Raw genomic sequence first — 14155 nt, 5'->3', positions numbered from 1 at the left:
TACCCGCCGCTCCCCTCGCCCCTGACTCTCAGCCTTCCTTTCTTTCCTTGGCTTTCTGGTGCTCGGGTCCTGTTTCTCTAGGCTTGCTCTGTCTCCTTCATGATTGTTCTATTTCTCTCCCCTTTTCTGACTTATCAGCACACCGTCCATTAGAAAGGATCTGCTACATTAAATTCACTCCCAACATGCTTGTATTTGAATGGAGAACAGAGCCCAAGCCATAAAAAGATAGTTGTAATAGGGGCATTTCCAGCACTGATGTACAAGCAGGAAAGAGGAGAACTCCTCTGCAGGCCTACACCATTATCCTTTTAGTCCTGGCTTGAATTTCGTAGCCAGAAGGGAGCCTTCAAGAGTCTATAGTTCCCTTGTTCTGTTTGTAGCTCTTATCTGAAAATACTGAAAGTGGACTGTATGGCAGGCATGGTGCTAGCCATGTCATGGCTACCTTCTGAAGCTTGCCCTGTTATTATTATCCCCATGATACAGCTGTGATGACTTAGGTCGGCCTTACCAAGGTCATTCGGCCAGGACTGAGACTGAAGCAGCTGGATTCCAGAGCTCAAAGACTACAGACAAGAGACTGGCTAAGGATCAGAGCCCTGCTTCTGTAGGTACTATCTAGAGCCGGGGTGCTCTGTTCTTGAAACCTCTGTCTCCAAGACCTGCCTCTTCCCAGAGAGCAGGTGCACTGTCTATAGAAGGCAGTCAACATCCCTTCCATATTTCATGAAGAATCCCTGAGAGTTAGCAACCTTATACAAACAAGAGAAGTTCCCTGTCTTTCTGGATGTTGCTGTTTTTCTGGTGAAGACTGAGATTTAATCATAAAGATTAAGCTTTGATCATTAAGTTTTATGGAGTAAATAGAAGTTTCGAGTGACATAAAGGCTTGAAGCCCATGGAATGCGGTTATTTCTTAAAGCTTGAAACTTGCTGAATTTTATTAGATGACATTCAAGCTACTTTAATTCTTGAGCTCATGACAGGTGTCTATTTTCATTTATGGTCATCCGACCTGCCCGTTTTTCCTTTTTGACTTGAAAATGAATTTGTGGGGCGCCTGGGTGGCTCAGTGGGTCAAAGCCTCTGCCTTCGGCTCAGGTCATGATCTCAGGGTCCTGGGATCAAGCCCCACATCAGGCTCTCTGCTCAGCAGGGAGCCTGCTTCCTCCTCTCTCTTTCTGCCTGCATCTCTGCCTACTTGTGATCTCTGTCAAATAAATAAATAAAATATTTAAAAATTTAAAAAAAAATGAATTTGTGACTTAGAACTAGGAGTTTGTATCTTTTGACCACCTTGCTCCTGTTCCCCCTCCCCCCTCCAGCCTCTGCTTCTGGTAACCACAAGTCTGATCTCTTTTTGCTTGCTTTTTGTGTGTGTTTTTGGACTCCATATGTAAGTAAGATAATACACTATTTGTCTTTCTCTGACTTATTTCACTTAGTGTAATGCCTTCAAGGTCCATCTGTGTTGTCACAAATGGTAGGATATCCTCAGTTTTAATGGCTGGATAATATTCCATTGTATGTATATACCACAACTTCTTTACTCTTATACCCGTCAGTGGACACTTAGGCTGTTTCTGTGTCTTGGCTGTTGTAAATAACACTGCTATAAAAATGGGAGGAGGGCAGCTATCTTTTCAAGACAGTGTTTTTGTTTCCTCTGGATATATTTCCAGATAGCAGAATTGCTGGATCATATGGTAGTCCTAGTTTTAAGTTTTTGAGGTTCCTCTATACTGTTCCCCATACTGGCTGTATTAGACTTTTTTTTTTAAAGCATCTTTTCAATCCAAAGTAATATATCATTTGGAAGCCAGCGTGTGCCTTTGCATAAATACGTGTCGAATAGATACAGATCAAAATGTTTTTCTTATGTCTTTTCCTAGAGATTCTGCATTTCTTTTAAGCTCATTTTCAAGAAAAATAGATGTTTAGATAAAGTCATACTCTTGTTAGAAGTCGTGTCTTTTTTTTTTTTTTTTTAAATTGCAGCGGTATGGACTAGAAATTAGATGACACACAGTCTAGAAATGTCTAGGAAATTGTAGAGATTACCACAGTGCTGAAGTTCCAGCTTTCCCCCATCATTAATTCTCTGAGCTGGCCATTTTAACGATACACCTCTTTGCTCAGAAAAAAATAATGGTGCCCACTGAACTAAGAGACTAGATGAAGTCGGGGTCCCTCTGAGTCCTGTTCTCTTGACTGCTGTGTCATCTATTACTTTTAGGCTTTTCACCAGTTTTTGTGGTTTTTTCAATGTGGCTCTAAAACTCTCTTCGGAACATATTTCCTTATTCCCTTCTGATCTCCCCCAAGAGTGGGGATGGCCCAACCAACCCTGTGTGGTTGGGGAGCGTGAGAGAACAGGGCACGGGTATGACTATCTCCAGAAGGGCAGCCCACCTTGTTCATTCAGGGGACCTGAAGGAGTCCCTACCAGCCCCAGAGTGAATTCTCTAGAGACATTCATTCCAGCTGGAGTAGTGGCTGTGGGTAGAAGGACATAGCAGAGCAAAGGGCACAGAATAACCCCAGATCGTCCACAACATGCCATTCCTGAGGTTGCCCACTCCACCTCCTCCACTTCCAGGCAGAGCTTGGGAGCTAGGGCCTGCAGGTAGGGACACTCTGTGTCCAGGTTCCGGTGTGTCTCGTTTCAGAGGCCATTACTCCTTATCCCCAAGAGAGGTTCTACGTGTTTTACCATACAAGTGTATACCTAGAAAAGCAAGGCAGAAAATGAATATCCCTGCATCTCTTTTTTTTTTTTTTAACTAAACTTTAGTAAGAAATGCAGCTGAGAAATGTAGAGTAGTTTAAACAATAGTAACAGCTAACATATGTGAAATTTCTGCAAGAAGACATTGTTTCCGTTAGAGACTTATTCTCTGACACAATTTTTTTTCTTCTAGGGAAGCTGATTGAAACTTGATTTTAGATATGAAAGCTTTTGTCCTCCTTTAAAAGTAACTGGGTGGCAGGGGTGCTGTAAGTCGGCTGTGGATGTTGCGGATGTTGTGGATGTAAGAAGGGAGAGCTTCAGACGGAATACACAATTACAAGTTTCTTTAAGTCCAAGTTCATTGTGCTTTTACACATCTGGATAATTAACCAAGCATTACATTCTCTCTAGACTATTTTTACAAGTACAATATGCTCCTAACATGATTTCCATTAGGCTGTTCCAAACATCATTTAAGAACTCAGAAAGATCGCAGACGGAGATTCGAAACCACTGTTCAGCTGTGATGTGGAGACCTTTTTCTCTTGTGGGGGAAATAAAAGACTGAGAATTGAATTCTGAGATCTGTGTGATGTAAGAGGGAAAATGGAGGTTTATTGCTTCTGTAAGCCCTAGCAAATGCAGGTATATACAAACACACCCTAATATCTCTGGGCCTTCTCGTCAGAGGTGAGCTCAAAATGTGGTCACTGTGGGGAAACAAGCCATGTGGAAATGGCAGCTGGAAGCTCCTTAAATACTAGAAAGAAGTAACAAGGGCAGATGAAAATCCTGATGTGTCGATCGCTAACCTCGTTTGAATTACTGTGTTAGATAAATACGTTCATCTGGCTGAGTTCCTCATTTGAGGGTCACTGCTGAATTCTAAAATAATACGTGTTCAGATCGTTTCTGGCCACAGTTTTCCTCTTTCCTTTTATAAGCGCTTTGATGCTGTTCCGAGCTTTTATGAGGCCAGGGTCTGATCCGATGGTAGAAGGTTAGTGCTAATTCATAGACTTCAGGAGTTTTCGTTGGCCAGCTGCGGCCCACATTGATGAGCACCAGCGAGAGATCAGAGAGACCACAGGGCTGAGAGCTGTGGTGGCTGCTGCTCTTGTCGTTGTTCTAGACAGAACTCAGAACAAAAGAAGCAAGAGTTCATAAAAATTACAGGATTGTAATTGTTAAGTCCTAAGGGGCCGTATTGTTCATTTCTGATCCATCAGCCAGCCACGCCTCAGTTCTCCCCCAAGAACGGAGGTTTCGATTCTATTTAAAATATCTCCAGAAAAGAGAAAACTGGGCAAATAGAACACTTGATTTATTGTCTGGTTGTCTTTTAAAGTGCTCGTGATGGTCAGAGAATCATTAAATTGAGAAATAAATGATCCAGGAAGAATAAACTAGTCTGATCTTGAAAAAAAAAAAAAAGTCTCAACAAGGAGAGCAAAAATAATTGAAATTTCATTATCATACTTCAGTGTCTGTTTTCCATAAAATAATCCTATAATTGTCTACTGTGTGACAGGCTGAGCCACTCAACCAACAGAATGATTAATGGAAACAGCAGTGAAGGATTTGTCACACTGACACAGGGCAAGGAAGTGTGTGATAGTCATTAGAAAGCAAAAATGAGATAAACATCATCGTTAGGTTAGCAGATGTGGACTGAGCATTGAGGAATCTGTTTTGGACACGGTTATAGAACTACCCATCTCACTGTCTGGTTTTCTTTAAATGGTCAGCTTAGCAAGCATGGTAGCAGATGGACCCAGGGCTGAGCCCCAGCTTGGGAGACCACAGACTCATAGCCTCTAAGACCGTTGACTCAAGTGTGGTGTGACATGAGAAATGGGAGATGGGGAGGCACGTGATTGGAATGCACAGACCCTTGTTTTTGTCATTTTAAAATATGGGAAGATAATGTTAACTTTAAATTAGTTCAGCTTAAAGCGGGGAGGTAGCCTGTTCGTAGTTGATGCTCAGAAATTGAGTAGGTGTTCCATCTTAATTTCCTGCCTGGATCTCTCCCAGATACGCATGGTGGCCGCAAGGGGGAGGGTGCCATAAAAATGTGGCTGTTGTAGCCTGAATTCGTCATCACCATCATTAGAGCCATTTAAAATACATGCCCTTCCATCTCAGTAAGAGTTAAAGAGATGTTTTATTGCCGGGTCTTATAACCAGGCAACTTGAGTGATAACATCCAATAGAGAAAAAAATGTTTAGCAGTAATGTCAGATTAGTCATTCCTTTATCAGATATGTTTTTGTGTTCCTACTGTGTGCTGGGCAAGGTACACAATGTGAGAATAATAATCCATGAAATGGCAAACTTGACTCTATCACATAGCGGTCAAGTTTTCATAATATTTTTTCAGAAGAAATGATTAGCTTTCCAAGCACAAGTTCTGTTCTTTATTCATTTTTGTGTCTTCTCAAATATCTACCGCAATGCTTTTGCCAGAAGAGTTGTCCAATAAACCATCACCAAATGAAAACTATGTAATAGATCTTTAGCAGTAAAATGATTACTCAAGGAAATTTGTGTTTTGAGGTTCATCTTAACAAAATTGTATTTGATAAATGTTCACTTAATGTTCCTAATGGGAGAGTAAAGCACTGTTTATGCAACAAACCATGTTTCAGGCATATAAACAAACACATCTTTATATCCCTTCACTGAAGCTATAATGTGCTCATGGTTGTGGATGGATACACTGTTTTGAGTCAATACTTTGCCTAAATAATTACTGTTGCACAAGAGGGCTGCATCAATGGGGAGGTCTCAGAGATCTTGTATAAATTATGCAAATTACATTACTTTATCATACCTTGGAAGGAGTGTAGGTTTGGGAGTAGGTCAGAGCCAGTTAGATTTTGACTCTGCCATTTCTCTGAGCCTCAGTGGCTTCGTATTGATATTGAAGTAATGATGTGTGCAGCGTATAATTAGGGTATGGAGTAAATGAGGGCTCATGGGCCTCCCAGCCTTTGAACTACAGACCGCTACAGAGTCTCAGAAATATTACAGAGGGTCTGCGGACTCATACATACCCACTCCATGCCTTTAGTCTACTTTGAACATATATGTGTTAGTGTTTTTCCAATCCATGTAGGTTCATTCAAGACTCATTCATTCAACAGCTGTGTACTGAGTGCTAACAAACAGCATCAGGCACAGTGGTTATACTGACCTAAAAACAGATAGCTCTGTGTTCATGGATATTCTACTCTGGTGTGGGTGGGAGACTAACAATACCCAAGAAAAATAAGTAAAAGTTTATAGGAATGTGGTAAGGATTTGATGAAAAAAGAGAGAAAGGAAATACAAAATGTTAAAAAAAAAAAAAAAAGGAGGGATGTTAAAATTTTGGATGGGATGGCCAAGGAAAGCATCCCTAGGTGTCACTGAAGGAAGTAAGGGAGTTAAGAATACGGCCATCTGGGAGAAGGGCATTCCAGGGGAGGGAGCAGCGAATGCAAAGACCCTGATGGAAGGAAGAGTACAGCATGACCATGATCCAAGACGGGCTGGAGAGGAATGAGCAAGGAGGGAGCAGGGAATATCGAAGTACGAATCATGCCAATCCTTATGGCTCCGAAAAAGCACTCTGCTTTTACTCTGAGGGAGATGGGGAGTCGTCAGAGGGTTTGAGCATAGCAGTGGCAAGACCAGATTCACATTTTAGTAGACCACTATCTTGAAAATAGACTGGATGAGGGGAAGGACAAAAGCAAGGGGCCCGTTAGGTGACTGCAAGAACCCAGGTAAGAGATGACGGAACCTGGAGCAAGGCGATGAAGAGGGTGGTGTGCAAAGACCCTGGATCCTGGACCTATCTTGACAGAATAGGTAGAGTTGACAAGGCTCACTGATGGACTTCTGTGGGGTGTGAGAGAAAGAGATAAGGAATGGCACTGGGGCGCCTGGCTGGCTCAGTTGGTTAAGACCAACTGGAGAGTTGAGCAACTCACTCCAAATTACCCAACTGGTAAATGGGGGCAGCCAGAACTCAAGAACAATAATCCCAGAACTTCAGAACTAGAGGGGATCCTAAAAATATGTTCCTCAATCAGCCTCCTTGAAACTGACATTTAGAAACTTACTTCTGGGCACATAATAGGCCCTATGCGGAAAAAGGTGATCAATACGTTGATAGAGTGCCCTATTTTCTCATATAATCTGGCCTTTGCCTGGGAGAACGCAGCTGCCACAACAAACAGGCTCTATTCTTTAATGCCCAACACCTCTCACAGGTGATCTCAGCTTGGGTCTCCATCCCAGGGTCGTGCTGGGTGTGGAGCCTACTTAAAAAGGAAAGGAAAGGAAAGAAAAAGAAATGGCACCATGATTTTCTAGTTAGAACCAGTAACATTAATAGAGAGGTTGAAAGGAAGGCTTGCGGATTCAAGCTTCATTCTGAACATATGAAGTTTAACATTAGACACGCAAGAGGAGATGTCAAAAAGGCGGCTTTTTAATGTAAACAACACAAGACTAATTTTTTTAAAGATTGTATTATTTATTTATTTGAGAAAGAGAGTGCAGGGAGCAGGGAGTGGAGAGGCAGAAGGAAAGGGAGAGAAAGTCTCAAGCAGACTTCGTGCTGAGCGCAGAGGCCATGTGGGACTTGATCCTTTGACCCTGAGATCTCGAACTGAGCCGAAACCAAGAGTCAGATGCTCAACAGACTATGCCACCCAGGTGCCCCAATACAAAGCTATTTTTTAAATATTTCTGAATAGTAGCTTTTCTCAGCAAGGTCTAAAAGTAAAATTATAATGTTTGTGTCCGCAAAATATTTTGAAATTGTAAAAGAGCCCTGTACTTGAAAAGGTTGGAGACAGAGATAATTGTCAAGTGACAATTTCAGTAGCCAATAAATGTTACTTTCCTTCTCCTCTTGCTTTAATACATGTAGATTTCAAACTGCATCATCATACAGATTTTGAAAACTTCATTTTTGCCTCGAGACTTTTTCCTTTTCAAATAAAGTTTTTAACAGAGCCTTCTGGTAAGACAAGCCCCATGGGTGGCAGATTTGTGAAGGAAATTAGACTGTTCACCTGTTTCATGTCCACCTGTCATTTTTTGGTGCACCTCCCCGGTGATTTGCATGTCACTGGCACTGTCTGGGGATGCCAGAGGAAGTGAGAGACAGAGCTCTGTGCTATTGTGGGATTTACAACATAAGGTAAAATATATGGTGGAGCTCATGTGGAAATACTGCTGTTTTATTGTTACTTTAATTAGCTTAAATACATAATGGTTATAGCACCAATTTGTAATGGTTCATTTCCACATCTACCCTTCTCAGTCGTACGCAGGGAAGTACGTGCCAGCCCTTGCACACTATATCCACATGCTTAACCCCGTGATGAAGATGAAGATCAACCTGAAAGGAATTGCTCTCGGAGATGCGTATTCTGATCCTGAATCAGTAGGTGTCTGTCTCCTTTGTCCTTTCCATTCTGTCCTGTAAGGAGATTAAATCCCCTTTGATCCAGTGGAGGCTCCTCTGACCTTAGGGACCTGAGCTGATGGAGGGAAATAATGTTGCCCGGTTGACTCGCTAATGATTTAAAATCTTCTCATTTTTACCAGATGTTTTAAGGTGTCAACTTGTTCCGTCAGCCTCGGTTGGATGTGAGTGTGAACGTGGGGCACGCGTGCGTGTGATGTTTGTGTGTGTATTTTGTGCATGTGTGTGGTGTGTGTATGTTTGGGGTATGTGTGTGCATCGTGTGTAACGTGTGCATTGTGTGTTTGTTTGTGTGCAGGAGACTGACAAATGACAGAGGGTTACTTCACCAAGCAAGTGGGCTCCCCTAACTTCGCTCTTTCTCTCCCCATGGCGTCTGCATTTCTCTTTTCTCCTCAGATCATAGGAGGCTATGCCACATTCCTGTACCACATTGGCTTGTTGGATGAGAAGCAGAGAAAGTACTTCCAGAAGCAGTGTGATGAGTGCGTGAAATACATCAAGGAGAAGAAATGGCTTCAAGCCTTTGAAGTGAGTTCTGGGGACTGCGTGGCCCTGGAGCAATGAGAACCATGTGAGCTGGGTCCTAGAAGTCTTGTGGTACTGGGGCATGTTGTTGTTGTTGTTATTGTTAGAGAAGGTATAGCTGGTCCGCTGTCTGAGATCAGGAGGCGGGTGAGTGTGAGCTCAAAGTGAAAGAAAGAACCATCCAGGTATCTTTGAATTTACTTTGACGTCTTCTAAACCTGCGATCACCTTGGAGTGTTTATCTAGCTGTGTCTCTCATTAACTGTTTTGATTTCTTTAAATGCTGCGTAGGCCCTAAAGGCATGCCCTATCACAAGGAAATCAGAAGAAAGGCAACCCAGAAAGTAGATACATATGCTTCAGCATCTGCTCGATACCCTTCAGAAGGGTGATATCCGCACACGGCATTCCAGCTGGAGACACGACCTCAGTGTGTAACAAATGTCACATGTTCCTGTGTGTCGGGAACAAAGCTGAGAAAGTGTAATAATCTGAAACTTTTATAAAGAGCCATTGGTATTTGTAACTATTGTCACAATGCTCCCCTAAAATTGAATTTGAGAATCCAATAATATGGTTCTATTCCTTGCCCTTTTTATTGGGATGGAGGGAATTATTTAAAATCTGAGACTATACTGAACATTAGCGTACAGGAGTTCGAGTTTTTGGTTTGGTTTGGCTTTGCCCATGCAGGCAAAGATTGTATACCAATGATCTCTTTTAGGTTTTGTTTGTTTGTCTGTTTGCTACCTTTAATCATAGAGCCATCGTGTTTCATTCATCAGTAAATGAGATGAGGAGTGCATTTGGAGGACTTCAGTCTTCCTGTTCTTGGGAGCCCATCCTGTACCAGTTTTCCTAAGGGCATTGTTGTTATAAAGCCGGAGGCCTGATATGAATAGTCTTCTAGGCACTGCAGGTCTGCTGGTTCAGATCAAAACAAGAGACCCTACAAACTCAGGGAGAAAGGCATAACAAGGTTACCCTCCATTCAACAAGCAGGGTGCCTCGCCCTGCCTGAAATCTCTGAAGCAGTGAATGCCCTTACCATCAATTCTCCCAGCAGCAAGATGTACAGCTGAAACTATCCCGTAAACCCCCCACCTGTCCCTCCAGATGCCAACAGCCTCTCCTTTCTCTGCACCAGGACACCTGGTGTGGCTGGGGAGCTTGGATTCAGAATCTCCATGCAACTGTAAATGCAAAGAAAGAGTGCTCTCACGGGGACATGTAGGATCCCTCTTCGACGTGCAATGACACTATTTTTGAGTCTGGTTTTAGGCTCTCTGTTGTAGTAGGCAGAAAGGGTAAAAGGATTGAACCTCTAAAATTTAAAATTAATATCAAATATTACATCATGGGAGACCCATTGGCAAGTGAGAGATTTGATGTGTTTTTGAAGAAGCATACAAGGATGAAGTGATGTCAAGAGGAAGAACATCCAATGGGCCCTAAGGGGTAAGGAAACCAAGGAAACCTAAGGAAGGATGTCCTTGCATCCTTGCATGGTGCGGCAACCCAAGCCCCCACCGGATTAACAAAACGGGGGACAAGTTCAGGTTATTTGGTGTTTTCAGAGGTAATGAGAAGATGGCCCATGAGGTCAGAGCTTTCCTAAACTAGATTCATCAGAAAACAAAGCAAAAGGCACCAAAACCCAAAACAAAAGGACAAAAAGAACAACAAACCTAGGAAGGTATGCAGTGTTTCTGTGACCATTGATCCAATATTAAGTGAATTCTTCACTTAATACTCTTTGTTTTATTTTAAGGGAAATAGATAAGCCGATACTTAGGAAAGTAAGCCAGCAGTGGTCAAATGTGTTCCAGCGCAGGCAGTAGAAGGCTCAGAGAAATCCTGAGACCCAAGAGAGTACCGACAAAATCACAAGCCTAAATGATAAAGCCTGTTGGATGCCCTGATCCCTTAACATGATGTAGTTAATCAAAAAGCAGGAACTTGGAGCTGGAATTTTGGAGACCATCTTCTGCCTGTACACACATGCACGCATCCACATTTCACTGATGAGGGGGCTGAGGCCTGAGGGACTGCATTCAGTGCCCAAAAGCCCGATAATAGACTGTGGCAGGACTAGGACTGGAATCATCCCCCCGCCCTCCCCGATTCCTGCCCTGGTATTCTCCTGTGGTAACTCCCACACAGTCTGCAAAAATCCTGGGATAGTTAGACATTCTGCAAGATGCACAGTGGCACATCTCTGGCCCCGTAATGTCCCCCTTACCATGACAATGCTCTGGATCACAGAGTTCTTTCCGTGAAACCAGTTTTGACCAGAAACTGGATTTCACAGGTCTTGACCACCCTCGTCACTTGTTTGACAACAAATGATGTTTGACTCTTTCTGAAATCAGATCTGTTCTTAAGACTGGCATTTATATTCCCATTGGTGTTGAAGATCATTTCTAAGCATAAACAAAATTCTGCCTGTATTCAGAACTACTGCTAGCCTGTGATGTTGCCTCTGGGTGGACAAGTTAGACAAAGACACCTCCACTGAGCAGACATAGACCTGTGGATTCAGAGCTTGGCAAGTGGAGGCCACCATTGTACAAGAATAGAGATGGCTTTTTCTCTAAATGCAGCCCAAGTCTGGTTATCCAGCTCGGCAAGCAGAACTTTGATGGCTGCCCCTCTGCCAGTCACCCCCACGTACTGCACAGGGCACAGCCAGAGGCAGTGGTCCTGCGGGACCGTAGATTTTCTAGAGCATACTTATTACTCCCTCCCCTTTCCACAATGTTGATCCTTTTCATTCTTGGCCCCTAGCCCTGTGGCCATGGTCACTTGGATAAATTAAGTTGCTTCATGTTTGGTAAAGAAAACTAATCTAATAAAATAATGGAATTTTATATTAAACCCAAAAGCATGGCCAGAAAGAGTTGAAGACTAAGAGAGTAGCAGTCCGCCCCTTGGAGAGCTAGTGTGTGTGTGGCAGGATGTGGAATATGTAGGCTGGAGAGCATAGCCTGGGCTTGAATCTCTCCTCTGACATTAGTGAGGTGTCTTTGGTGACTTAACCTCTCTGAGCCTCAGTTTTCTCACCTGTAAAACCAGGATACGATTGTCCTGAATTCTTACCATGTAAGAAAACCTAAATCACACCTGATAGCTGGTTTTGAAAATAGACCAAATGCATCTTTTTTTTACAAGAGCCCCTTATGGACTCAATATTCTCATCTAAAAGCATCCCAGTGTTCTCAGTCCCTTTTCTAAGTATCCCCTTCATCTTCATGCTCTACCCCAAACCTGCTTCTCCCCTGCTGCTGTCCCTTCCCCTTTCGAGCGCAGGGACTGTGTTCTTCTTACCGACTTCATACTGCTTGGCTCCTGGGTAGAGTGGGTGTCCTCCTCGCTCCTCATTGCTGCCCTCAGATCATGTGCTGTCCTTCCAGAAGTACTGAGCTCGGACTGCCTCATCCCCACACGATCTCACCCACCACTCTTTGTCGTTACCTACCAGCCTCCAACTTTCTCCTGCTCATCCCCTGAGAATGCCTCACTGTCACTCTCTCTCAAGGGCATCGTGCTTGTCATTATTTCTAATGATCGCAGTGTCTGCATGCAGGATCATTTCAATACGTGGCCCCTCAGTTCCTAAGTCTCCTGTCTTTCGACGATCTTGTTCTCCTCTTATCTTAGCTGCTCAGTCCCAAAACAAAACAAAACAATCTGACAAACACTCTACAACCTCAGATTCTCATTGCATGGTCACACTTCTCCGAGTATACCAATTCAAAGAACAGTTCTGCAACCCCATTGTCTTGCAGTCCATTGATCCTCCGACTGAGTCATGATCCTTAACCCCTTCAGGTCTTAGTTGCTTTAATCACCCAGCTGAAACTCAAGGTCAGCCCAGCTCCTTTGGCCAAACCACCATCCAGGCTAAAAGCACTTGTTTACACCCCATGTCTATCTCTGTGCTACTATACATGACCAGAGAAGGGCACACAATCATGCTGACTGCCCTCACCTCCACTGTTGACAAGTTTTTAAAGTCAGAAGTCCCAAGGGAACTTCCACTAGCTCCAAGAACCTGGGTGAATGGTCAATGATCCATATTATGGCAATCCTTCCCTACAAGGCTCATTCCTATGGTCGGGGCCTTTGAGCTCACTGTCTCCTCTGCCTGGAATGTTCTTTCCCTAGATGTCTGCATGGCTCACTTCCTTCCTTCCGGCAGGAGTTTATTCAAATGCTACCTTCTCAGGGAGACCTGTGTTTCCCCCTCTCTGCAGTGCACCGTGCTCTCAGGCATACACATGTGCCCACACATGCCATGACACTTCCTATTCTCCTTCTCCTCTTTAGTTTTCTCCTTAACACTTATCACTCTTACCATACTGCATGTTTTTCCTGTGAATACTTGCTTCTTGTCTCCCTCAAGGATATTAGGTCCAGGGAGAGGACTTATGCTCTCTTGTTCACACTGCTGTCTCCCCAGTGCCCGGGGTAGTGTCTGGCCCAGAGAAGATGTGCAATAAATGGTTGTTTGAAACGAGGAAACAATGCTGGAATAAGGAAACTGTTAAATCAATGCAATGACAAGTGCCCGTGTGTTTTTACCTACCCTGATGTTTTCCTTCTCTCTCTCCTGACCTAGGTACTGGATAAACTACTAGATGGTGACTTAACAAGCAACCCTTCTTACTTCCATAATATCACAGGATGTCCTAGTTATTATAACATATTACAGTGCAAGGTAATGACAACATTTTTGAAACTGTGATAGTGTTGGCTTAAAAATTTTGGCAAAACCAAACTTCTTCCAATTTGAGAAATACTGTAGGTAACTTTATACTGGATAAATATGTCCTAACTGTATGGCATTATTTGATCTACTAATCTTTAGGATTCCCCTGCCCCACTGACGTTGTATATGTTATAATCTGACCATCAAGAATGATATTCCAGGGGCGCCTGGGTGGCTCAGTGGGTTAAGCTGCTGCCTTCGGCTCCGGTCATGATCTCATGGTCCTGGGATTGAGTCCCGCATCGGCTTCTCTGCTCAGCCGGGAGCCTGCTTCCCTCTCTCTCTCTCTCTCTCTGCCTGCCTCTCCATCTACTTGTGATTTCTCTCTGTCAAATAAATAAATAAAATCTTTAAAAAAAAAAAAAAGAATGATATTCCAGATAATTCAAAACAATCTCTGATTAACATAATCCCCCTCACTACCCAGTAGAGCTTGTTATATAGAAGTTCTTTTGTCAAAGATAGAGGACAGGATTGCTCTCCCGGGTATTAGGTCCCAGAATGCCAAGCCTGTAGTGAGTTTCTTGAAAATGTCCACATTATTTGCTCTGTACATAAGATGGCTTGGATAATCAAAACTGCCAAAGCCTTTAGGAAAATATTTGCTTTGTCTTACTTTTAACTTAAGATGGTT

The 14155-nt window shown here is 43.1% G+C and overlaps 1 protein-coding gene across 3 annotated transcripts in view; it reads left to right on the top strand.

Moving 5' to 3' along the window:
- The window catches only part of CPVL (carboxypeptidase vitellogenic like), a 129008-nt gene that overhangs the window by 61561 nt on the left and 53292 nt on the right, over positions 1 to 14155 (top strand). For all 3 annotated transcript variants that reach the window (XM_045062829.1, XM_004762557.3, XM_004762558.3), the window contains exons 8-10: positions 8058 to 8180; positions 8622 to 8753; positions 13372 to 13470. In XM_045062829.1, the coding sequence (XP_044918764.1) occupies positions 8058 to 8180; positions 8622 to 8753; positions 13372 to 13470 (354 nt within the window). The remainder of the gene's footprint in view (positions 1 to 8057; positions 8181 to 8621; positions 8754 to 13371; positions 13471 to 14155) is intronic.

The sequence above is a fragment of the Mustela putorius genome, unplaced genomic scaffold (genome assembly GCF_011764305.1).
Source record: "Mustela putorius furo isolate JIRA1106 unplaced genomic scaffold, ASM1176430v1.1 tig00003845_pilon_pilon_pilon, whole genome shotgun sequence".
NCBI classification, from domain to species: Eukaryota; Metazoa; Chordata; class Mammalia; order Carnivora; family Mustelidae; genus Mustela; species Mustela putorius.
This window is presented reverse-complemented; position numbering and strand designations above follow the sequence as displayed.